Below are 27917 nucleotides of genomic sequence, written 5' to 3'. Positions count from 1 at the left end.
ACAGGCTTCAGTAAAGAAAAACAGAATAACTACGTGGTTACATTGTGATTAAAAAAATGTCAATAAAGAAGAAAAGTCTAGATCATGAAAAATGTAGGATCTAATGTCATAATAGCCACAGCAACTCCACCATTTTAGTCATACAAAGAGTGGCAATACAGCACAGGTTAAACTTTCTTTGTGTAGCTATAATCAATAAAATAGCAAGCGGTATACAGCACAGACAGACAATATACACATTTTCCTGGACTTGGGGTTAAAATACACACAATCCCCAGGAAATATCACCTTTTCTGTTGCATAAACCTAAGAGGGGAAATTCAAGGGAAAGCTGGTGTCATTTCAGTAACTAATAAAAGGAATAAATAAATACTTACAATACTTTTGGGTAAATTAGTATTAAGTGTTTCAAATATCACATTTCTAGAAACTTCTATTCATAAGCATTAAATATTGTTTATCAAATTTTATCAGAGTGCAAAGTCGGCTTCTTAAAGGTATACTAGATGCTAGCCTGTATCATAGCTGAAACTCTCAGGCATTTGATGTTGTAGAAGTAAAGGGGCTTCAGGGACACATGCAATACAATTACAAAGTTAAAAAATGAACTATTTACTATCATCTATGAACTATCATCTATGAAGCATATTCCTGCTGTTTCACTAACTTGTATTTGGGATCACTGTGTAAAGGAATAACTACAAAGCAAATGAACAGACAAATCAACCTACACTGTACAAAATTCATGTAATGATAACAACACAAACAAAGTAATCTAAAACACTTGGTCAAAAGATATACCTCATCGTGTTGCTCTTCAGCACAATAAAATCCGTATTAACATGCTTCATCTGTCTGTACCTGTGTGTTATTGGACTAGCAGTCACCATCAGATATGGTAACCAACCAACCCATCCACTGATGAACACCACAGATGAAGACTTCTAAAGGCATATTTGTAAAGTTGAGCAAATTTGATGCCAACTTGTGTACTTCGCCATTATTTGGAACCCTCTCTCAATTTACATATTGTATATGTGACAATAAACTGCATATATTCATAACACTATGTTTACAAGTCAGTAACTGAAGATGCAACACAGCCTGTGCTATATTCAGGAGCATAGGATGCTTCAATCATATGCAATGACCTTTTTAAAGTGTGGATATTTCTATTGGAAACCAACACTGGCTAGAGATTCAACTCACCCCACTGGATAGACAGCGTTGTTGTGAATGTGTAATTGCTGCAATCTATAAAGATAAAAAATAATCAGAATGAGTAAATTATCACAATTTTTACTTTGCATTATGAACCAATGATAGAGAAGTCACCACATGATTGTAGCCAGCGTACCATTTTCCTTGAAATGAACATCCTGGTGCTGTCAAGCTAAAAAGATTTGTTTTCTTAAAACTCTGACTAAAATGTTTAAAACAAGACTAAAATTTCATAGAACATTTACAAGCCCCATCTACCACTGTCATAGTGTATGATCCAGTCAGTTTAACATTGCTCTTCACAGATTTGTCTTACAAAATTTTGTACTGGGCAAAACCTCGTCAACTCTTGTAAAAATTATTGATCAAATTATCAATTACACCCCTTGGCATTAAACTTGGTTTCCGCTTGTGCCTCATTCTTTGACAAAAGTGCACCACTCCATATAATGTATTTCTTCCATCTGACCTATATCCAACCTTCTAGACATGGCTTCAGGACAAAAAAGCAAAACAAAAAAAATCCCAGGAAATGTAGAAAGTGCATTGTGCATTATGAATGCAGGTATATTCCGAGAAATTTAATACAGCTTTTTCTCTTCATGTCCTACAAAAATTGAAGTGATGTGTCCAGCAATTTTACAAGAAAGACTGCATATTTTTTAGAGTATACAGAAGTATGCATTTACATTGTATGTCATTTCATGACAAAAATTCAGATCTGAGGGCCTGGAATTCATCTAAACGTTCATTCTACAGTGCCTATAAAAAAAAAAAAAAAGGCAATCCAACTTCAGCGAGCTACTCTTTCATAATTGTTAACTATGGAGTGCACAATGTTAGTTGTGGGGAAAGAGGAACCCTTCTTTCCATTGGTACCAAATTGTACTGATAAATGTCAAGCATGACTGACCACGTTAACTTTAACAACAATAATGAAAATGAATTTACACACATCTTTAACAGTAATAATAATACTTGAGTAGATCAAAGTGAGGCCTAACAGTAAATGCAGCTACAAAAGTATTAAACAAAACCCGTACCAAGGTTCGACCTCCCATGCCAAAATTCGAGTGCGCCCAAAAGCATAGGTTTCTACATGTGGCAGGTGGTCAAAATTTGGATGGCGTTAAGCCGTTTATAATGTATTAATGGTTGAATCATGGGCCGGCTTGCTTTACATCATACATGTGGCTTTACCTCAACTTTACCCTTTAGCAGTATTAAATACACATGTATAAGCTTTGAAAGCAAGCTGCCAACATAATTTAGCCATAACACTATCCAAAATTTGACCGCCACACCCAGAACTATTATAATTTACATGTATTTTGAAATTAACAAAGCACGATAATACGCCAGTGGAGGACTTGACTCCAGACTAGATGAGTGGAAGAAGAAACCTAATCTATGCATTTGCTTGTGGTTAAATCTTGGCACAGGAGGTCGAACCTTGGTACAGCAGGTTTTTTGTACAATGAACAATGAAGTCAACTGTATGTAGGGCCTACTAGTACTACGTATACAAGTGCAACATAAACCACTAATCCACTATAACTGACTAGTCTAGACACTCTAGATCTAGTTTACTAGGCATCATACTTAAGACTGTGCCTGTGAGGCTGTGGAAAATAAAACAATCATGTCATGACTCATAATACCAGATCTAGTCACGACAATCAATGATGTTAAATTGTTATTGTCACACTGTCGAGAAGAGAAAACTTCAGTTCAAAGGCCAAAGCCGTAAGCCAGGCAAAGGCCAAAGCTATCCATTTTCCTAAAATTAAAAGAGGCTCTAGATCTAGACCTATTATTAGAACTCTAGAGCTGGTCATGAATTCAAGAATATGCCAGAGTTAGCTACGGTACTGCTCCGTTGTCTGAATTAAAAATAATATCATGAAAACATACATGTCACATAACATTAAATGTATGTCTACTCTAGTCTAGTTCGTAGTAACAGTTACTTGAGTTAATATTATTATTTATAGATGTTCAATATTATTATTTATAGATGTTCTACCATGCATCTTTTTATTCTTGTACGTTCAGCACACGAACGAAAGTACGTGGGACTGTTATTCGGGCTATTTCGAGAATCTGAAGGTATAAAGGTACAGGTCGTATATCTCAGCACAAATCTCGACAAAATGAAATCAGCGTGAACCCTAACTGAAGACGTACCCTTTCCCCTCGGCCAATATGGTGACATAACGATACAGTAGGTAGGCTAAATCTTGTAAGTGTTCTGCTCAAGCGTAAGGAAGTAGCCATTTTGCCGGCATTAAACACTGAACGCTGCTGGGCCTTGAAAAAGTACACTGCACTGCACTACACTTGCACTGGGCATAGACAATGCAAAGTAAACCTTTTGCACCAACCAAAACACATCACAATACACCTATCACGAGCACTACACAGCATTACCAACACCAATGATTACGATCTTTGGTAACACCGCAAGTAAAGTACACCAGCTATCATTGATGACGTATTATGGACCTGCAATAATCAATCATATTTCATTCCATAAGAATTAAAGGGGTATCTCTCTTGAGTAGAGAAGCTATCGATTGTGAGATATATTTGATTCAAATATTGCATTCGTTTCACTATTCTCTAGTCTCTCCATTTTCTATTCATATCCACATTTTTGAGGGCCCTTGTCAGGGATATAAATGTGCATCATTGACATTAAAGGCATAATTTACCATTGTAGATGAAACAAAAACCCAGCATTAGTGCTTCAGAATACTATAGTTCTCAAATGTGAGTTAGGGATAGAAACAACCACTGCAAAAATCTGAATCAGTGTAATCGATGTTAAGTATTGTTAAATACACCAAGTGAACAATAGTTACAATAAAGATGTTTCCAGACTAAACAGTCTACAGTAATGGTTTAATGAGAAAAAAAAAATTGCTTCATATTCCACGTTTTTACAAATAAACCTAAACATAACAGGAATATGAATGTGTGAATTGTCTAATGCAATTACATGTACTAACAAGCAAGAGAGTAATGTGAAATATTATAGGAATCTACATCATTGCACGTATATTGTAGGGTGTAGATTTCCGGAAGCTGGTTTAAAGATTATTCTTACATTAAATCTACAGAATGTAAAAGAGGGAATATTCATATGTCGAAGAATACACTAAAATTAAACAAAGAATAAAAAGAAATGAAGATTACATGCAACTACAAGAGAGAGGCATGATCACCTAAAAAAGGAGCAAACCCATGCATCGTGAGCGACAGAAACGCAAACTATAAGACGAACATAGAAAACCCAGCTTGGAAGATTTCGAAGAATGCATTTGTGTTTATGCTTTAATGGATTAGAGATTGTGCACTGGATTATTTCTCTGTCCAAATCATTCCCAAAATTAGGTCTATGTGGTAGTTATTGTTTTTAGGACATACAGTCCGTATAAGGAGAGAGATGAAAGGAATCGTTTTGAGGGAGAAAGGTTTGCGGTGATGATACCATGTGTATTAATGTATCTGGTCCTTAACCGGATCGTTGCTTAGCAGAAGAAGAGTCTGGAAAGAGGAAGCGACGGAGGGCAAAAAGTGAAGAGTGGGAGACAGTATAATGGGCTGGAAGTTGAAGTTGCACTAGTGGAGACGGTAGAGAATTGGGGAACAAAGAGAGAGTGGGAAGAAAGAATAGAGTGAGAATCAAGTAAGATGTTCTGACATCGTTAGGAGGAGAAAGACGAAACAGATAGGAAGAGGAAGAGGGAGGAGTCAAAGGTTGGAAAATCATTGAGATAGGAGAGAGAAGTGAAGATTCATAAAACCCAAGAGAAGAATGAATTAAAGGTCGGCGAATAATGTTCACTATAGAATGCGGAATGGAGAAAGGATGAATAATCCCGCGGAGGAAAGGTAAGTCGAGATATAAAACTATGTTGAGAGAAGGGAGAGAGAGAGAGGGGGGGGGAGAAAACCAAGAGAAGAATTTTTAGAAGAAGAAAAAGAAGAGGAATTAACGTTAAGAAAGTAAAGGGGATGGGGCTTGAGTGGATCCTATGAATAAATGCTGCAGAGGAGAGAAAAAAAATGTTGAGAGGAAAAAGGTTCGTGAGGGAGAAAGGCAAAATGAGAAATCAAATAAAGTTAAGTGTAGTCCTGAGGGGAGAAGGCAAGAGAAATAAGCCTGTGAAGAAAACTGTAAATTGATACGGTGGTCCTGAAAAGGACCGTTGGGTTGTACAAGGAAGCAAGGAATAAAAGAAGAAGAAAAGATAAGGAATCGTTTTGTCTCGCCATATCCATACATGCTATTGCTATAAGATTATGTTGATGCAGCTGCATTACCATCGCAAGCTTGGTAAATCTATTCATAGCCAACGTTGTACAGCCTTAAACAAAATTCAGCCAACGTATTTTCAACCAAGCTTTATGATCAAAGCTATTGACAGGATTCTAAAGCGGACATGCTGTTTTTAATGTACGTGGTTTATATGTCTTTCTTTTCTGTCTTTCTTTCCGGGAAAGCCACACTTGATACTTTTTATGGCAATATACTTTGCTTTTGTGGAAGGAGTTCGTCTATATGATGCATTTTGTGCTGGTATATACTTCAGGGGCTCTCGGGAAGTGCAGAACACGTTGGGCGACGCATTCTCATCACTTCCTGGAATGACGACACCACTCAACCAGCAAACTGTTTTGAAAACTGACCGTTCATGTTTCATGACCGCTAAATGCTATCACTTATTTACGAAGATTATTAATGCAGTGATGGCTTCATGATAATGTAATTTGTATTTTTTTTTGTCTGAAAAAAAAGAACTTATACTTACACGAAAATGCAGGCAAATTTCCAATCAGTGCAACGAGTCCTTAATTCAAATGAGATCAGACTGAAGCTATTCCGTGTGTAATTTGATTTTTTGTCTGTGTTCAGAGACACAATGACGAATAATAATCGTGAACGAAAGAGATTTGTGGAATTCGTCCGAACATTACTATATCAGTAGTTGTTTTCTTTCTGTTGAACTCGTTTCTTATTTGCGGGTTCTTCATGGTGGCCTTATTGCATCAATTACAGTAATATGCTTAACCGCGGGCATTCAGTGTAGTGATTGCTCTGTGATCGTCCCCCCCCCCCCCGGGGGGGGGGGAATGAGTTCCCAGTCTCTCTCTACAATGGCTCATTTTGTGTCATAATGATTTTGTACTCCCATGCACAAACTATTAGTTACCAAACCCACACCTCCCTCCGGATTTTCCGGGTTTTCTGCCGCAGCAATTTCTGACTAGGGGGGGGGGGGGGGGGGGGGGGAGGGGGGGGGACCTCATACCGGTCAGGCAACCCCCCCCCCTCCCCAACACATACACACACACACCCATACCCACCCCCTCCCCACACACATACACACACACACACACACACACACACACACACACACACACACACACACACACACACACACACACACACACACACACACACACACACACACACACTTCCTGGATGCTCCAGCAGTTGACAGTTCTCTCACTTTTTTAGTTTCACATTCGTTTTCGTGTATAGATTCCGCCACTGTCCCGTGCTTCCGTTTCAGTCGTTGTCGACATGTTTATGTACACTTTGTTTAGTAATGCAAAAAGCATATGGTTGTTTATGCATTTTTTTAATACTAATACTTATCATTGCAAATGTGCTTTTTTCACACTATTTCACATGTGAAATATGAAAATATAATCATGAAGTTGATCTGAAATGTATATAGATGGGATTAAACACCATTGTGATTGTTATTTCGGTCAAAGTTATATTTAACAATGCTTCCGACGAAATATTTATTTTAAACAGCACATGCGGCCAAAACGTAACAAAACTTTTTAGGGAATAAAAATAGAATAATATACCAGGCAGTATACTGCCATGTCCGCAATGGGACTTTCATCGTCTCATTATTGTCGCGATTGCAACATGGGCGAAAAGCTGTTTGATGATGTCGAAATCGGGAGTGCGCCCAAATAGGCCTAATACACTGCTACGATATCACTTACCAAAGAAGTGCCAGTGCGTTTTGATTTGATGCCTCCTATATTTTCATTCCTATAAGGGCTATACACTTATATGCAAGCCAGTCATGATTTCCACGACAAAAAAATAAAACAAAAACAAAAACAAAGCAAAACAACAACAACAACAACAACAACAAAAGAAAAAGAGAAAAGTGATGCATACATATTTTCTTTATTCAGCATTCTTTATTTCAATAGAAATCTCCCTCTCTGGATCTCTCTCTCTCGCCATCTAATTTTCGTCTGCTTTCTACCTTTGCTACCTGCTCCCTCCAGCTCACACATCAGATACTCTCTCTCTCTCTCTCTGTCTCTGTTATATTATGTGTATGTATATCTGAAATAAAAAAATGCCAATTTTAACATCTTCAAATATACTGATAATTGAAGTAAAAAAAGAAATGCACTGTGACATACACAAAAACTATAGATACATGAAAATTTTTCGATTGTGACCGTATTTCGGTTAATGATAGTAATAATGAAAATAATATACAAATATTATGTATGAATATTCATTTTGTTTAACCATATCTACACTTGTTCTCTTGCTCATCACGAGCCAGTGGACAACATTCTCGCCATACGACTCCCGGGTATTGGAGGTATTATCACATTTATTGATAGGCCCTAGTCATGATAAATTAGTTGTTCTAACAACAAGTATCAACAATAGTAAGGAGTCTTTACTTTGTGAAAGATTTGAATGATCTCCGCCGTTATTTTTTGTTCAGTACAATGTATTTCATAATATCATGTGATTTATATGCATGTGTCGTATTCATTCATTATTTGTCCTATAATACCCTATTAATCACTTGGATTCATGTCTCGGTTTATACGCTGCTTGTGTGATAATTGTAATTATGAAAACTGAACAATTTGTAAGCGCTCATTCATGAATTCAATGCGTGTTGTGAAAACAAAAACAGAAAATCATCATTCTGATGACTTGGGCTTAGTCGTGGGTATAGGATGATCCTGCTGGAATTCATTATCTTCAAGTCCCTACACCAGAGAATCGCTGTTTATTTAATGCAATATTTGATATTTTTTGTTTCATTGAAAAGAAAACTCTACGAATATCCTAAATACCGCACGCAAAGGTGAAGAACGGAATGCTGACAGTCACGAACTGGCGATGCTATTCATGGCGCGCAAAAGCCGCTTTCAGTCGTTACAGCGCCATCTACAATGACGTCACTCGTCGTAAATAGCACTGTCAAACGCAAGGTAGGTACTAGTAGTCTAGGTACTAGGTACGTACACACGCACACACACGCAGTAGGTGGAGACCTGCGCAGAAGTGATCAGAGAGAAGCACTGCGTTTTACAAAGTTTACGCCTAGATTATGCATCACACTAGGCCTACAGTGATTGGTGGTCTAGGAATATATTTCATCGGAATTCACTTCTAGAAAAAAATTCAATACATGATTTTCAGGAAATCGGTTTCCGACCAGAGTTATACTGTTTTCCTTTTCACTTTTAATGACTAGGTTTGTTTCAAGTTTTTCCTACTAAATTGTTATAATCACAAAGAATTTTATTTTGATCCATTTTGTAAAAATTCAGTTGCATCGTCATTGTTATCAATTATAGACAAGCACGAAGAAATTAATTGGTTACAGTGTCCTGATTTCTCTCAGGGTATTCTACGTGCATCATGACACTTTCTTCTTTTTTTTTCATTGAAGGATTGCAGTGCATCAAGGTACTACAACGAAGTGGAACTCAAATTATCGAGAAGAATTTCACGTTAGATTATTGTAATAAATCTATACCTTTAAAAATCCAATGAATATCCCTCTTGTTCTTTTCTTCTTCTTCTTCTTCTTCTTCTTCTTCTTCTTCTGCTATCGTTTCTTTTCTTATTCTTTCTTCTGTAAAAGTTTATTGACGTCTTCATTTGACACCTGTCTTATGGCACACATGCCTAAAACCAGCTCTGCGTTGTAAACATCTTTAATGGGTGCTTTCCTTTTTTTTTTTTCTAGTCAGAATCGGGTACATTGAATTTCCAAACACTGTTTGGATGTATGGATGATAGAAAAGGAAGAAAGAAGAGCGAAAGCTGCAAACACAAGCAATAAACTTTCCCCCAAACTACTACATGTATTGACAAAAATGTAGCGGCCTCACCGGCCTCACTCATTTGCGGACGACCGATGAATCTGCGTCAGTTCATACGACACCTGCCATGCCTTTGGTTTGTACAGCTCAGTGGTAGCTGAAATTACTACGCGTATGGAAAATAGATCCAATGATGTAGAATGATTTAATGTTGATGTTACCTTTTACTGTATTCGGAGGCTATGGAAACCATATGTATTGCATTTATCTCGTATATTACATAAAAAAGACTTTTTAAAATTATATGAAATAGAAGAAAACTTGGTTCGAAACGATTCATCCGTGGGGGTAAACAGTCCTACTACGAGCAACACACGTAAATGAATAGGCCTGGAATGAACCTACTACGTACGTACGTACGCACGGCGGTTAGGGAAGGGTAAACATGGTGTATGTGTGTGCAATCATGGAGGGGTAGTGTCCTGCGACTGAACACCAGCAACGAGGAGGGGTTGAAAACAAGATTTTTAGTGTCCCTGTACAAAAGAACAATTGGATAGAGTCATGGAAGGTGTCGTCCTATGGGAACGGAGAGTTCAACAAAAACTGTAAGTTATGAAGCATAAATACATGCAAGGAAGCGCAGGAGACTTCGTCCATTTCAGCTCTTCTCGTCGTGCAAGTCTTGTGTGTGAAACGTACGGCGAGGTGAAGCCTGACATGGATTATCAAAGGTCTACTCTCGTACACTGTGATCTGCATAATTTCTAGAAATCACTGCTGTTTATTTGTCAGTGTGTGAAACGTATCAGTTCATTTCCTTCCCCTGCCTGTCTCCAGTTCTTAGTTTCATTAAAACACATCAAGGGACGACAGGACTTCAACTGAGGCAAACTGATCTGCAGCACACAGTCAGTGAATGAACATCAACACTGATGCAGTTGCCAGCCTGTGCTGTTAGTATCACACAAGCACGTCAGTAGTGCCAGTTGCGCAGACTGCAGTGTAAGACAGTCCATTGTAGACAGTGCCAGTGGTTCAGTTAGTTCAACATCTACCGACGTTCATTCTCACACAATTTGGATTGCATTATTGTACCATCACACAACCACTGCAAGAAACTTAGAAACAACATCCTTAAACTCTGGAATGGACAAGGTCTGACCAGACTGATCATTTTCATACCCTGCCCCTGGTTCTGAAATTATTATAATATTGGTGAAGACCATGAACCCGTTGTAGTCATTCCCCCCCCCCCCCTCGAATTGATGAAGAGACACAAAGAAAAACAAAATGTATCAAAAGTTGGGCCTCCTGTTGAGCATGCTGCTGTAATCTCTGCAGCTGTATCTCAACCATTGTCCCCTCATATTCTCGTAAATACTGAAAGATATTTTCTAAATCTTACTGCAGCAATTTTGGCTCGACCTTCAAAGTTAAGTTTCTGGCAACCTACAACTAATATCACATTTGCAGCCTCCTGCTGCTGAGAAATTTTGAACAGCAAACCAGTAAATCTGCTTTCAAACTAAAAGTTGGGATTACATATCCTGATTTGTTTGTTTAACCACAGATCTGCTAATGCAAGGAATGTGGTTTTTCAGCAACTGTCATCATGGAGGATATCTATGTATCAAACAAACTGTCGAGTCTTGCAGGTGGTGATGAACCATTTTGCAAGTTAGCGCTGGCAAGTGAAAGGCATTTCACTTGGGACCCTATTGTGTCTAGGTAGTCCACAGAACTGGATTTTTATCCAGTGCAATTGATATGTGTACATAGGTGTATACTTGTAGGCACACCATTGTATCTTTAAGTTAGTAACTTCCCTCCCCCGGGACTGCCTTAACTGACGCGTTGAGGTGAACTGAGTTACGAATCACAATGAGTAAGCCAGAGAGACACCACGGCAGCTCGCTGTCAAACGGAGTTGTGTCGTTGGAGGAAAGAGACGCGGACGTCCCGCATGAGACTCATAGCAGTGGGAGTGTGACTAAGCAGGGCAGCAAAGAGAAGTCTGGTGACACACAGGCAGAGGAGGCTGCCGCTCCCGACAAGCATGTGAATGGGGAATCCAGTATGGGAAACAGTCCGGGGATGTCTGATCGTGGATCACAGAATTTTGACGGTACCAATGTAAGCGTTGAATCCTTCCACCCCCAGGTTACAGAGAACCCGGAAAGTGCAGCTGTAGCAAAACACACAGGAATCAGTGATGATGATAATGCCACTGGATCTAGCAGTAGATTAGATAGCATTGAAGACAAAGAACCTATAAAGGAAAAAGTGCCTGATACTTCGGTTCACTTAGCGAGTACACAGCCAAATGGTACCACTCTAATAAGTGTAAGAAAAGAGCTAAGTAACATGAAACCAGACAGGAGCAGGATCTCCACCGGTGGGAATGGGACAGGGAACATTGGGAAACAGCAGAAATCAGTTGCTTTCATGGCACCTGAAAAGAATTTCACAGAAAATGGTCATATTGAAGTGCACAAAGAAGAGAAGGGGGAGCGCCTTGGTGTGGATGTGGAAGGGATACCTGTGTCAGATGCAGAGAAACGACTGCCAGCCGAAAGTGAAGTAGAGCAAGAAGCAGTGGAAGAAAAGGCCATTGCAAGGTCGGCTGATGGACGTTTCATGAAATTTAATGTGGAGGTTGGACGGGGGTCCTTCAAGACAGTCTTCAGGGGTCTGGATACTGAGACTGGAGTAGCAGTGGCATGGTGTGAATTGCAGGTTAGTAAAACTTAAAGGACAAGTTCACCTTCATAGGTATGTGGGTTTACTGAATGCAGCAATATTAGTAAAACACATCAGCGAGAGTTTGAGGAAAATTGGGCAATCCGTTCAAAAGTTATGAATTTTTGAAATTTATGCTCAGTCACAGCTGGACGAAAAGATTACTATAGCTTGTGATGTCACATGTGTACAAGGATTGAAAGAAAGAATAAAGAAAATTCAATATATTTCAATTTTTCTCGCGTAACAATAGAACACTTGATTTCTCTCTTTCAGAAGGCAGGGGAATAATATTTCCCTTAACATATTTGTCATTAACAAGTCAAAGAATGTGCACTTTATTCAAAAAGTAAAGTTTTGTGAAATTCTCTTTTTATTTTCCTTTAGTATCGTTGTATGCATCTGACATCATACGATGTAGTACGTTAGTCTTCTCATTCAGCAGTGACTGCGCAGACACTTTAAAAATTCCTGACTTTTGAACGGATTGTCCGATTTTCCTCAAACTTTCACGGATGTGTTCTAATATTGCTGCATGCTCTCAATCCTGTACAATGTATGTGAAGGTGGACTTGTCCTTTAAAAGGCCTGTCCATGACATTTTCATAGTCATTGTAATATTTAAGTGTGATTATTGACACAACTGTTCAGGATGTACAATTTTGTACCTGCATGATATTCTTCTTGTGTTGCAAGTACATTGTAAGCATCGTGAAGAGGCAATATTTTGTGCTGTTGTAAACTACCCACTTTTACCAAAGCTCGAATTCTAACAGGTATCCGTCTTTTGAGTTGTTTTTTTAAATTGCACATATGGGAGCCCAATTTTATAATTGGTGATGATGATTACAGGGACAGTGTATTGGAAAATAAGTGATTATGCTTGAATTTCCCTTGTGGTTTCCTTGTATGGATGCTGTGTTGGCCACATTATACCAATTGTCTTAACATTTAATTAAGTTTGTACATTTTGCATTGACATATCTTTTTCAGTTTTCGGGAATAACATGATTTGCTGCCTGGATTTCAAAGCACTGCAATTAGTGATCATGAATTTACAAGAACAGAGTGTGTTTTCAATCCTACATGTAGCTAGTACATGTACACTGTACATTGGATATTGTGAATGTGAATTTCAAGTACTTGTGTTTGTTTTCCACATTCATTGGATGTCAATTTTTCCACATGAGATTGTGTACAATGAATTCATGGATGTTGAGAATGAGTAGCATGCATTGAATACAAACTGGCAATATGCTTTGTGAGGTGTTGTTGAATGAAAGTAAACCCCTAAACTAAGTGTATTTTCGTACTTTTCTCATCTTTCTGAAGTAAGTCAGCTTGTTTGTTGAAGAAAACAATGATTAGCAGTGTAGTATGAAATGTATTGTGCTGGAAGAAAGGGGCAGCATCCCCCTACTCAAAGAATATTGTACAGAGGACTACACTACAAGTTGTATGCTTATCCCTATGATCATGATACACATTATGTGCCTCATCCAGTCTATAAAACCAATAGGGAAATGTACATGTACTCTAATATAGCTGGACTTTGTATGCATCCGCCATTGTATCTCATTGCCTGTTGAAAATATCATTAAGGCTAGTATGGTGTCTAGGACATTGTCTTCTTTTCTCTTGATGTGGAACAGGGTAGTCCATAGATTGAACTTTAATAGCATGTTACATGAAAAAAAAAAATTATCATTGGTATAAAACTAGAAATTCTCTATGTTATCTATCTAGATACTCTCTGGTGCTATGTACAGGTAAGCCCTATTTTGACCATTTTATTCAGTGAATGGGCTGTAATCGATGGATACACATTTTTGGCCAGATACAACATACATGTATTTGTACAATAGTACATATTTTTGTAAGTTTACAGACACATTTGACTCATTAGCAATTTTTTTTCTTCTTTTTTTTTAGCATGTCAGTAATATTTGGAATATCATGGCATACAGTGTAGATTGTTGTGCAAACATGTTATGTTGCAGTATACATTGTAGGCTTATCACTAAAACTCCCTATGGACCAGCCTGCATTCAATGCACAGTGATACGCCTGTACATGTCCAGTACATACATGTGTAATTTTTGTAATTGTGCATGAAGATGCAGACTTCCTCTGGCCTCAGGAGACTTAAACATGGAAGATCACATTTCCCAAGAATTATCATTTTAATTGTAGAATGATATAAGATATCCTTCAATAGAGAAGAGTGAAGTCACAAATCTGTTGTACATACACTGTAGTTTACACTACATGTACCTTTGCAACATGCACTGTATCCCAAACGGAGAGTTTTAAACTCTGCTATTATGTAATTGTTCATTCTCTATTTAAAGAAGCCTTTGAAGTCTAGAATGAATAGCACACATTCCACTGGGTGTTCAGAGGATTAAGAGAGATGTACAAACCTGTGTGATTGTATAATGGGGAATACAATGTACTCTAGTACTTATTGTAATTTTTTTGTCTTTTAGTTTCTCTTACAATTGTATACAGTACAAAATGTAGGTAGCACAGCTGCAAATTATTCGTGAAGATTCATACTTATGTACAACTGTACAGTATTTTAAGAGTAATTGATGTGCAAAAAAAAAAAAAAAAAAAGCTATGCCAGTTGTTCTGTGCTGTTTTCCTAAACCAAGCTGGACCTTCAGCTGTTGTGTACTGTATAGGCCTATACTGTACAACTTGTAGACAGTTCCTCTTTTCTCGTAAGCACTTCAGGAATCTCCGACAGAATAGAATTGGTTGTTGCTCCATGACACCTTCCTCTGTAGACACACTTGCAGGTACATTGTACAGGGAGTACAGTGTACAACATTTGAAAACACCTACAATTGTAAAATCCAATCTCTGCTGATTCAATATGTACATCAATGATGATCTTCAAATACTTGTGCAAAGGTGAAAAAGTCAGGCAGTTTGCTGAATCTTAAAAAAAAAAAAAAACCAGACACCAATATACAGTATACTGTAAGTAACTACTGTACATTGTACACTGTAGAATTAAAAAGTAAATAAATGTAAATAGAGCGTAATATGTACAGTACACATTGTATGAACCAAATAAGAAATGTGACTTCTAAATGGCAACATTTCATAAGATGGAGAATGAGAATAAAGAGAAAAAAAAATTTACAGTACAAAATAATACATGTCACTCCCTGATGCTCAGATTGTACAATGTAGTACATACTGTACAGTACAAATCGGTACAGTAGATTTGTAACTGAAATGAATGTACAGTATATGGTGTACACTGTACACATGTGCATGTTTGGTGTGGGGCAAGTCCAAGATAACACGCGCGTTACGTATGGGACATTCAGAGACTTTTATGACCTGAAAAATAGTGTTAATGGCTTTTGACCATATTAAACTTTATCATGGTGATTGATATCTAGGAGAAGTATGATCATGCAAAAAATGGAGAAAAATGACCTTCACATTTATATTCTAGAAGAGAAAATATGTGCCGTTACGTATGGGACCAGAAAATTTTTGTTTTTTTGAACATTTTTTTCAACCTCAAAACTCTCTGAAAGTATTTCATTCTACAACTTGTAACTCACTGTGATGAAAGTCACAACACTCAAGATTATCACAGGTAAGTTTCGTGTCATTAGGTAAAAAGTTCTAATTACAGGTTCTAATTAAAGACAGACATGACGTGTTACGTATGGGACAGTTACGTATGGGACAGTTTGTCCCCCATTCATTTAGTGTGTGAAGAACCATGTTTATGGGTATTTTGCATAATTATTGAAGTAAAATCAGTTGAAACTACTCAAATACTGATCCAGATTGTCAAGGAAACAATATTTCCCAAATATTCACCATCCTAATCATATTCAATCATATTTTTATATTTTTATGGCCAACCTGAGTATGCATGCCCCTTGTCCCCCATTCGTTTAGTGTGTGGAAAGACATGTTTATGGGTATTTTGCAAAATAATTTTGCAAAATACCCATAAACAAATTTTTGCATAATTATTGGAATAGAATCAGTTGACACTACTCAAATACTGATCCAGATTGACAAGGGAACAATATTCCCCAAATATTTACCATCATAATCATATTTAATCATATTCTATATTTTTATGACCAACCTGAGTATGTATGCCCTATTTTTATCAGGATAGTTACTACTGAAAACTTGAATAGTTGAAGGTGTTTACTTCCATTGATGAAGGGCAGTTTGCCATTTCGTTTCAATAAAAAACAACTTGACACAAGAAATATTAATTTTTATAAATAAGCAATACCTGCTGCGTGGAACCCCAGTGATCGAGTAGATTACCCATGAATTTTGTCGTGGCTATTATTGAAACCTGAATAAGGACAATTTGTGTATCACTTGCAATAAAAAAAAAAAAATCATTTTACTTTATATTCTGTTTAAATATTTATATCACAACCATTTCAACTTGGATCTCCATCACTAAACTTTGAATTCCTCTAGTCTTAGGATTGTATGCTCTTTAGTAATTCATATAATTAGTTTCCAATCATCTCATTAAAAGTTGAAAACTGAATCCCCATTTCTACAAAAAAAAAAAAACTATACCATCCCTTTAATGCTGATTTTTCATTGTGTATTTTGCCATTTTCCCCTCCCCCTTTCTGAAAATTGTTCAGTCAAGAACATGTATTGTTTAAAGTGTCTATAACTCAAAAAGTAGCTACAATGTTGGGATGCTTTCTTCAGGATGATTGACCATTTGTGTACTGAGAGACCTTCCCAGCTAGCTACATGCATTCATATGCATTATGTATGAGGATGTCCCATACGTAACGCATTTGTCCCATACGTAACATTATTTCAATGCCTAATAAAAAATATTCCTTTTACTGTTTTTTCTTTTTTCTATGGTATTTAATTTCTCTAAACAATAAATTAGAACTTTCCAAAAGGGCATTAATATAACCTTAGCAATTTCAGAAAAAACCTAAAAAAATGACCTCAATTTGTTACGTATGGGACATGTCACGATAGGACACGATAGGACACGAGCTAATTTGCATAATCATTTTCATAATCCCTAAATTTTCATACCAAGTTAAACTATTTGATGAACTTCTTATGTCCACATATTGATCAAATATCATTTGCTTTCCTTTGAATTAATATAAATTTTTATAAATGTCCCATACGTAACGCTGTGTTTCACATTTATGCAAATGAAGCCCTTGAAATTTGCATAAATTTATGTAATATAATTTTTTCCTCCATGGAAATCAAAACTTCAACTCATAAGCTTCAAAATGATACCAAACATGTCAATATTGAGCAAAGATGAAATTTTGCCTTCTGAGGGGACCTTATCTTGGACTTGCCCTGTGTTACACAGACTGACAGTACAGTACTTCTACAGAGTAATAAAGGTGGTGGTAGTTTGAAGTACAATTGTATGCACATGTGTCAAAGAAATTTTCAAGCCTATGATTTTTAAGTACACTATTCAAATTTTAGGAGATTACACTTGTACAATTTGTATCGTGATGTACATTGTACTGTACATGGTTGTATACACGTGCATTGTAAGTAGGCCCTACATGTATCGTACACGATGTTCAATGTAAGGCTGCTGTTGCAGTTGGCAAATTGTTATTGTGAGGCAATATGGCATAAAGTATGTGTATAGGTGTAGGGCCTACATTGCAAAGTGTATGTGTACATCACACTCTACACTTGTACTGCTGTACGTATATCCTGTTTGAACATTTTTCTATCATGACATGGTAAAGCATGAGAGACTTAAAAATATGAAGAGAGAAATAGTTATTGCTGATCAATTACTAATCTGGTCATACAGTAAACAACTGTAAATAGTATCGTAAAGTTTATTGTCACAGAGTTTGTTTTGATGAGTACAGTTTTTTCTGTTTGTGCAACGTACACATGTAGACTTTAACATGGAGATCATGCAAGAAATATCCTTCCTGATAGTAGTGGATGCTGACATGAGATATGCGCTGAAATTTGATCCAGTCTTCCTGCAGGGTATGTACATTTTGTGCATACATGTACAGTGTACATGGGGTTTGCAGACTGCATGGTTTGGTACAATACATATCCTGGTATTGTTTGGGTACAATTTTGCTTTCACTGTGATGTAGATTTTTATAAGGGAATTGATTTCCTGGGATCGCATTTTGTTATGCTGCATGTCTTGGGCAAATTGCCACTGATATTTTAGAAGTTACATACATGTATGTATCTACATTGTATGCCATAACAATCTCTGGAACAACTGTTTTCAGTAGTTTTGGTATCATTTGACATTTAGAATAATTGGTTTCAGAAGCTCTGATCAGCTCCCTTTGATATTTTTGCAACATGCAGTGTACAACTTGTAATGCATTAATCATCAGAAGTTACAGTACAGTATGTACTGTATGTACAATGTATGGACATTGTACAGAACTTGCTTACCCAGGGTGGTCCATGAGGGGTTTTAGCATGTCGCTGCAACTTGCTAAAATTCTTGTGCAACATCCTAAAAAGCCAGCAACATGCTATGCAACATCCTCAAGAATTTGCAACAAGCTCAAAGTAAAAGTATTCAAAAATGTGCAAAACATGTGCATAACATAAGAAACATCAAACTACCAGGTACTTTAGATATTTGTGTGCAAAACATGAGAGAGAACATTGAATGTAAGCAGCACAAAGAGAGATAAGCAGCAAAATATTGCGTACTACGTACTCATCGTGTGCGCTCCGCGCATATTCAATTTCTGCAATATTCTCAGATTCTGAGCTTGCAACATGCTAAAATTTCAAGTTGTGGACCACCCTGCTTACCACAGTACAGCTGTACATCATTTACAGGGAATAATTTTCCTTCTCGAAATTGAATAGCAATTTTAGTTGATAGTGATACATTTTGAACAAAATGGTGTACAAGTCTATGCAATGAAATTGCTATGCAAATGATATTTTGCAAAGCAGTCATACAAAAATGCATAGCAAACTGCTACAATGTACAACCCTGTGTACGCAATACCAGGAAAATCATTCCCTGATTTACTATTATACAGGATGTGTACATGTACTGTACAATTCTACGTAAAGGAAAGTCCACCTCAGCAATTAAAGTGTCATTGAAAAGCAGATTGAAAAAATGGAGAAATTAATGAAGTACTGTAGCACATATAAGTAAATCTTTCTTTTTTATGACTCAGTTGTACAGTATGGGTTGCAGTGATATGAAATGAGCGATACATTTTTATGTATATTTTACGAGTGTTATGCAATACAGTACTTTGAAAATTTGATAATGAATTACATGTATAGTGTAGTGTATTTGATGTAATACATTGTAGGTTCTCCCTCAAGGAAAATTTTTGCTTTTGTAAATCATACAGTAAATCATTAAAACTCTGAAAAGATACAATGTAGTCTACAGTATAAAGTTATAATAGCCCCTTTATTCAATATTGTATGTTATATCAATGTTTTTTTCACTTTTTTTTTCTTGGTGACTGTATTTCTGAGTACGTTCATCAGGGCTGAACCCCTCTCTGTACTGGCTGCACTCTTGCATGAATAATTGCAGAGTGGGTTTGACGCAGCGCTGTTTTTCAGAGGGGAATAAAGGGGTAACCCTGAAATCCATTTCTCCCTCCCTCACTGTTCTGTGTGGCTTATAATGCAAACTGTAGGAGCCTGGACCAACATATTTGTTGTACACTATGGTCCATGGACTGGTAGTGTAGGAGGCATTTGATTTGGCTTCTCGATGCATCCCTTTATTGACTGAAGGTCTTTGTACATTCATGCTTTCACAGACCAGTTTTTTGTTTTTCTTTTTTCTTCTTGGCATCATTTTGATACACTGCATGTACATGTAGAACAGGTCATTAACTTCTGAATGGTTCAAAGGCTGAACATACGTACAATACCGTATACATGTACACATCCACAACTGTAAATGTACAGTAAATGTGTGAAGGTTCATTGCGATACCCGTTAGATGATGGTGCAATATACATGCACAAGTACAATGTACAATTTGTGTAGACAAGGAATGTTGACATACACATGTTGTACATTATACAATTGTATACATTGTGAAAACTCTTGAAGCAAGGTTTGAGACACATTATTTGATTTATGGATAATGGGTAGAAGAAGATTGCAACTCGCACGATATACACAAACTTGTACTACAATTGTACATTGTACACCAGTGTACGTAGTGTATGCGATTATGTTGATAAAATTTAGTTGTTAGGTAAATGGACATGTTACATGTATGGTGTATATTGTATACAAAACACTGTATTTTGAATATAGCCTACAGCATAAACCTGAACTGTTCAATATAAGTTGATCATAAAATGTTTTTAATTTGCACATTGTACATGTAGGTTGTACATTATACAGTGTAATGTACAAGTGTAATTTCACAACTGCGCTTCCCATAAGATTACTGCACTGTACCGCACAAGTGCAAGAGGGATTGTACATATTCTCTCAGTTTCTTCTACTTCAATCACTGATGAGATTTGCTGGCCATGTGGGAAAATCATTCCACTTTTCTCTCAATGTCAAGTTTCTGCTGGAAAGGCAGAATTGTGGTGGAATACCCCAGCCATCTGGGGCAGAGAATGTTACACACCGCATCCTGGCAGATGAGGCAGTGCAGTACATGTTTTAGGACTTGTTCCTGTCTGACAGTGGTCATATTGAGAATCCATCAGCCAGTTTATGCCAAGTTCGACCCGGAGCTGACCCATACCCATGTACAGCTGCGTCCTGGTGGTAAACAACTCTTTGCCGTTCTGGCCGACAGAGTGTGGCGGAAGACAGATACGACTAAATTTGAGGGCATGGTTGTTTCCATGTATTGACAAAAAACAGTGAGCGGAGGCTGGCGTTTTTGTTACTTGTGCAGTTGTACATGTATGTACATCATACAGCACCGATTCTGGTATGCCCCTTGTACTGTCCTTCACTTGTTAGAGGCTACCATTTAGGTCACCATGTAAAAAAAAAGTACAATCATAAACAGCTTTTCAGTCCTGAGAAAGTTTTTAAGTTGTGTACTGCATCTACAATGCAAACACCATGAACTTACAGTGTTGTATGTTTCAGCTCAGCGAGCAATAAATTTTCATGCCACTATAAACTTTTTTGTTATGACAGAACTTTGGAATGTCATTCTGTGTACTTGTAGTACAAAATCTTGTATACTTGTACAGACTGTAGGTGATCAACCTTTATATAGGTGTACATGTACATTGTACATTATGTACAATGTATGTAGACATGACCAAGTTTAATAAAGGGATTAAAGAGAAAGAAAACAAAACCCAAGAACTGATCTAAAGACCTCAGTCCCCTTTTCAAATTTCAATATCTCATTTTTTATTTTGAAATTCTATTTGCTGTTTTAAATAAAATGATGGCATTCTACATTACATCATGGAGAGAGCATTTATCAAAGTTCAGCCTTATGTCTCATATTTTAGCACCAAGAAACTGAGGTATTAATAATGTACAGTGTACATTTATGTACATGTACAATTGTATGTACAAAGTACCTTTGTACAATGTAGGCCTACGTATGTACTTCGGATGTGTTGCAGTAGTATTCTGTTTTTCTATACTACAGCTCTTGTTTCCTTCAATTGCCTTGAGCTATACAATATACACACTGTAGTTCTCTATAGAAATTACTTGGCAACATACTGTAAATGAAATACTTGGTCTGTTGTTTTTTACATGGTGCATTGTACAAATGTAGTTTCCTCAAGGAAGCATGGACTCTGTTCACCATATAATACACTGTAGGCCTACAAATCGACATTGTGTAACTAGTTCCACCACTGGCACAAGTTTATGTGACAACATGAGTGAAACGCACAATTAATCACAAGTTATGCCTACACTGTACAGCTACATACTTACATCGTCTGTAGATAGTCTCATGTACATTTGTAGAAGTATTAACTTTGTTTTTGTGTATGGTAATGTTGGTAGCCCTTTTCTAAATGTACGGTCAGTAATATCCATTTCATTCACTGTATGCATTTTACCATACTGTACATGTACACAGATTTCTCCTTCCTTCATGCTCACATAATATTAATGACACTGTCAGTATTCATGAGTAAACTAAAGGGAAGGCATTGCCACGAGAGAGAGGTTGACACCACTTTCAAGAAAGTTTTTGCGTCACTGGAGACACCACGACTATGTGGGGCATGTGCATATTCCATTTGCGCCTCCATGGACTCCACACCCTTGGGGTGCCAATCTGGTACTGGGCAACAGATTCATCAGCACTGTTGATGTCATGCAGTGTACAAATGTCCATGAACTGTTTCATAGAATGTACAAGTACATACAGTGTACAAATGTCCATGTGAACTGTTTCATAGAATGTACAAGTAGTATACAGTGTACAAATGTACATTTGAATTTCATTGCTGTCATGCCCATGTATTTTATATAATATTATGCAATGGAATGTCCTCATTCAAATTTATGTGCTTTAACTAAAAGTCTAAACAGTTGTACATACATTACATGCTTGTGCATTTACAATTTACGGGTGTATAACATTGTATGCAGCATGACAGACCAGCCCAAACGGGCAGAAGACTTGCACTCACAGTCCAATCATATTCATACATAATGAATCACTGATTTAATGGGATTATGTGAAGTCAGTGGGTGTACCGGGGGATTATAAACACAAAGAACTGGTGCAATGTACATAACATGTGTAGCCATGTACATTTGTACATTGTACATGTACATGTACAATTGTATGTTGTAGTTATCAGCTGTACAGTCATCTTTGCACACTGACAAGATGCCAGTGTTTACACCATTCTTATTGCTTGCATTTTTGTGTGCATGTACAGTACTGTATGTTCACATGTACTTTATATTCATAATAGTGACTTTAAGCAGAATTTTACCTAAATCAACTGTCATAGCAATATTGACCCTGAGAGGGTAGTGACTGTCTTTTCTACTGAACTTCTGACAAATCAACCGAAGTTGATCATTCTGTTACAGCATTACATTGTAGATGTCGCAACTGTACAGATTGTAGCTTCAACTACTGTATGCAGAGCTTTAGTTTAACAAAGAAAAAATCATTCTTCATTGATTCTCTAAGTATTTTCTGTTTTCTTCAAATGAATGGAAAACTTTCAGATACTGTATGTACTGTAAACAGCAATATTTTGATACAAAAGAGTCATTTTAAAATTTGGACAGGTGGTTTTTGTTTTAGACCCTGTATGTGTATTTGTGCTATTACAAAGTTGTAGGCCTACTGCTGGGAAACTTGTACTGATTTTGATGTTTGAAAAGTTAGGTAACAATCAGGAAGAATATTGTAACAATTTTAGTGCAAGTTAAATGCAGAAAATGTGCAATTATGATATGCTGTGTAACCAAGTGATGGTGAAAATACAGCTCAGACAAAAAATAAAATATTAGATAAAAATCTGATGATTAGACTAAGAATGATACCGTGTTGTTTTCGACGTGCAGACAAGGATGAATTGTCTCCATGCATGATAAGATACAACCTTCTTTGTTGATGAAATAATGCTTTGCATTTATCAAATTGAGTATACACATGTTGTAGTCACACATTTCCTTATAAATGCAAACTTTAGTGATGATGGCTGTGGTAAATTTTGTGTTGTGTCCTTGTGCATTGTATGTTGAACTTACAGTACATAGTGTACAGTACAATGTATGACATACAATGTACATTTGTATGGTATAGTGTACAATGTATTAAACAGACCTGTCCAAGATGCACTGAACACACTGTACATTCTCGACTTGTTTACACATGTACTGTATTATCACGTACAATATACTTGTGTAGCTGATGTGACACAGAGTGTGTATACAGAGCTTACATGTATGTCCTGTAGCCTTTGCATATCAAGTGCCCCAAATAATGATACATGATGTATATGTAGTTGTAGTTGTGTGTGGATATACAGAAAGTTAGAGTACTTGAAAGCATTGTGTATTAATTAAAGTGTACAATGTGTGTGCCACTTAGGAATCAGTTACAGATGTAGATTACTGTGTTGGCAATATCCAATGAAGCAACTGTGAGAGTATCGACAGAGTATGTACATCTTGAGCTGTGCTGCAAGAGCTGTGGTCACAGAGTTTGATTTTAAAGTGTAGACACAGCATGCACGTACTCCTTTATGGGTGTGGGGAAGTGACATAGTACAATGTACTCTATGTACAGTTGTACAGTGCATTCATATGGGCAATATTTTGTTTTGTTTTGTTGTAATTCTTTGTCCCTGTCTACCTTGTAAAGAGAAGTTGTGTTGTACTCATATTGGGAAAAGCATTCGGTTTCTATAGTAAAGTGGATGAAATGTGAAATGTACTACCTTGTACATCTTGTATGGTTTTGATAATTGTGGGAATATGAAATCCATAAAAAATGGATATGCTTTGATGGTTAAATGCAATTATGCACGTTGAGTATGCTGTGATAGTGTAAATGATGTGTCCTTATCAGAGTGCATGCTTTTAAAGTATCCAGAAGTGTACAAGTAGACGGATACATACAATATATGTACAAAAATGTACCTCCACCTCTACATGTTTACATACATTATGTTGATTATATGTTCACATGTATGTTTTTGTCTATTCTTCTGCATGGTATTCACTATCGTAATCATTTGTAAATTGCACAGTGAACATACAGTAAGTACCTTATATGTTGACAGTGGGGTAAACATTTCCATCTTTGCTTTCTTTTGTCAAACCAGGAGCGAAAGCTGAGTCGAACAGAGCGTCAGAGATTCAAAGAGGAGGCAGAGATGTTGAAAGGACTGAGTCATCCCAACATCGTCAGCTTCTATGACTACTGGGAAGAAGTCAGCAGTTCTCAGCGCAAGAAGCACATAGTACTTGTTACTGAACTCATGACGTCTGGAACCTTGAAAACGTAAGAACCCATCTTCCAAAAAGGCACAAAAATCATATTAACCTGTGTGATATCTTTTGCAGTGGGTTATACTGTAGGGTTCGAGGCATACAGATTCAGCATTCAAGATGGCGCTGCTGGATGGCGTGATAATCGCTGCTAGTGACAAGCTAGTGTAAAGCTATACCGATGTAGTTAACTACCAGTCAAAGTGGATAGTGGATGTGTATTACATGTGCTGTCTTTTCTACTGCTTCAATAGTTGTTCACAATTCTGTCACTTTCATTCACATTCCACATAAACTGATATTGACATTATTTTGACCATTTTGGACATGCCATATGAATCGGTTTCATTTAGACGTATGGGAAAGACTCATGTCTTCATCAGGATAATTTTTGAAATTTAGCCTTGCCTTCATGACTTACATTATACAAGTATCTTAAATTTTATACTTATGTTGCATATGTACATGCTGACATTAATGACATATCAAGTCTAGGGGCCCATTGCATAAAAGTTGCTATTATGGTAACTTTGCCTTCCAATGGTAACTTCCATGGAATTCTTGATTTTGATTGGCTGTTGAGTATTGTTGCCATGGTAGTTACCATGGTAGTTACCATGGTAGTTACCATTGGATGGCAAAGTTACCATAATAGCGACTTTTATGCAACGGGCCCTGGATGTGTACAGGATTAAATAATTGCATTTAGCAGGTGCTTCCTTTGTTACTATCTAAATGCTTATTCTCATGTACATTTGTTCTTTCAGAGGAATTTTAGCATGAGAATAAGTTTCAGTCTTACATTGTATGTATCTCATCCCACTCCTGTTGTGGGTCTTTTCTGTACTGTGTGATCACTGCAGATACCTGAAGCGTTTCAAAGGTGTGAAGAACCGCGTGCTCCGTAACTGGTGCCGCCAGATCCTGAAAGGGCTCCACTTTCTGCACACACGACAACCGCCTATCATCCACCGTGACCTCAAGTGTGACAACATCTTCATCACGGGCACATCTGGTGCTGTCAAGATCGGGGATCTAGGCCTCGCCACCCTCAAAAAGAGTTCATTCGCCAAAAGTGTCATAGGTAAGAGATTGGATATCTGTTTCTTCTTTAGTTAGTTTTCATCATTTGGTGTTTGGAGGATTATTAGCTCACCTGAGCCAAAGGCTCAAGTGAGCTATTGCGATCGCCCTTCGTCCGGCGTCCGTCGTGCGTCGTCCGTCGTCCGTCGTCCGTCGTCCGTCGTCCGTCGTGCGTCGTGCGTAAACTTTTTACATTTTCATCTTCTTCTGGAAAACCCCAAGACCAATTTTCATCAAACTTGGGAGGTAGCATCCCTAGGGGGTTAGGAACTCAATTTGTTAAAATGGGCACCATGACCCACCCAGGGGGCCCCCAGGGGGGCCCAAACCCCCCAAATTTAAGGAATCTTTAAAAATCTTCTTCTCTAGAACCAGAAGTGATAGAGCTAAGTTAATACTATGAGTTAGTTCATTGATGACTGTAGTTTCAAGTTTGTTCATGGCAGAATCAGGGATGCCCCCCTTGGGACCCAGGGGAGGGGGGTGGGGAGGGGTTCTAATGGGGCCTAAATTGTACATTTTCATCTTCTTCTTGAGAACCCCATGACCCATTTTCACCAAACTTGGCAGGTAGCATCCCTAGGGGGTTAGGAACTCAATTTGTTAAAATGGGCACCATGCCCCACCCAGGGGGCCCCCAGGGGACCCCCAGGGGGCCCAAATCCCCCAAATTAAGGAATCTTTAAAAATCTTCTTCTCTAGAACCAGAAGTGATGGAGCTAAGTTAATACTATGAGTTAGTACATTGATGACTGCAGTTTCAAGTTTGTTCATGGCAGAATCAGGGGTGCCCCCCTTGGGACCCAGGGGAGGGAGGTGAGGAGGGGTCCTAATGGGGCCTAAATTGTACATTTTTATCTTCTTTTTTAGAACCCCATGACCCATTTTCACCAAACTTGGCAGGTAGCATCCCTAAGGGGTTAGGATCTCAATTTGTTAAAATGGGCACCATGTCCCACCCAGGGGGCCTCCAGGGGGGCCCACACCCCCCAAATGAAGGAATCGTTAAAAATTTTCTCTAGAATCAGAAGTTATACAGCTAAGATAATACTATGAGTGAGTACATTAATGACTGTAGTTTCGAGTTTGTTCATAGGAGATCCAGGGGTGCCCCTCTTGGGGGCAGGGGTGGGGGGGGGGGGGTGGGGGTGGGGGGTTGGTTAGGAAGGTCCAAATGGGGGCCTGAATCGTACATTGTCATCTTCTTCCTGAAAACCTCATGATAGATTTTCGTCAAACTTGGCAGGTAGCATCCTTAGGGGGTCAGGATCTCAATTTATCAAAATGGGCACCATGCCCCACCCAGAGGGCCCCAGGGGGCCCCCAATCCCCCAAATTAAGGAATCTTTAAAAATTTGGGCCCTTATTGTACATTTTCATCTTCTACTTCAGAATGCCTGGTCAAATTTTGGTAGAGCTGTGAATAATTTAGATTAGTGACTGCGTGAAAGGTGAACTTGCGATACTCAGGTGAGCGCTAGACCCGCGGGTCTCTTGTTCAGATATCAAACCTGATGGATTGCGTTCAGGTGCATGGGTTGTTGGCTGCCTGATAGCTTTTGGTATATTTTGTGGCAAGATGGAAATCCTGACTGAATGATTAAATGTTTGACATTTACGTTTTGACATTTTAAGTCTGTGGTATAGGAAATATGTCTGTTCAACTGCTTTCATGGATTAATTTTCATGTCTTTACCACTCCTTGTGAAGGTAATGAAATCTTATTGATGTTTAAGTGAGCAACATTACATGGAAAATGAAATAAACATTTGTAT

At 37.7% G+C, this 27917-nt stretch overlaps 1 protein-coding gene across 1 annotated transcript in view; it reads left to right on the top strand.

Annotated features, from left to right (window-relative positions):
• Positions 1-10603: 10603 nt before the first annotated feature.
• LOC139710403 (uncharacterized) overlaps positions 10604-27917 on the top strand; it is a 106016-nt gene continuing 88702 nt past the window's right edge. The window contains exons 1-3 of the mRNA XM_071622318.1: positions 10604-12084; positions 24894-25072; positions 25923-26143. Of these exons, the coding sequence (XP_071478419.1) occupies positions 11230-12084; positions 24894-25072; positions 25923-26143 (1255 nt within the window). The 5' untranslated portion in view covers positions 10604-11229. The remainder of the gene's footprint in view (positions 12085-24893; positions 25073-25922; positions 26144-27917) is intronic.

Source organism: Diadema antillarum, unplaced genomic scaffold (assembly GCF_040938485.1).
Source record: "Diadema antillarum isolate AM-2024a unplaced genomic scaffold, OU_Dant_1.0 seq00001529_RagTag, whole genome shotgun sequence".
Lineage (NCBI taxonomy): Eukaryota > Metazoa > Echinodermata > Echinoidea > Diadematoida > Diadematidae > Diadema > Diadema antillarum.
The sequence above is the reverse complement of the archived record's forward strand: the minus strand, read 5'-3'. Positions and strand labels throughout refer to the sequence as shown.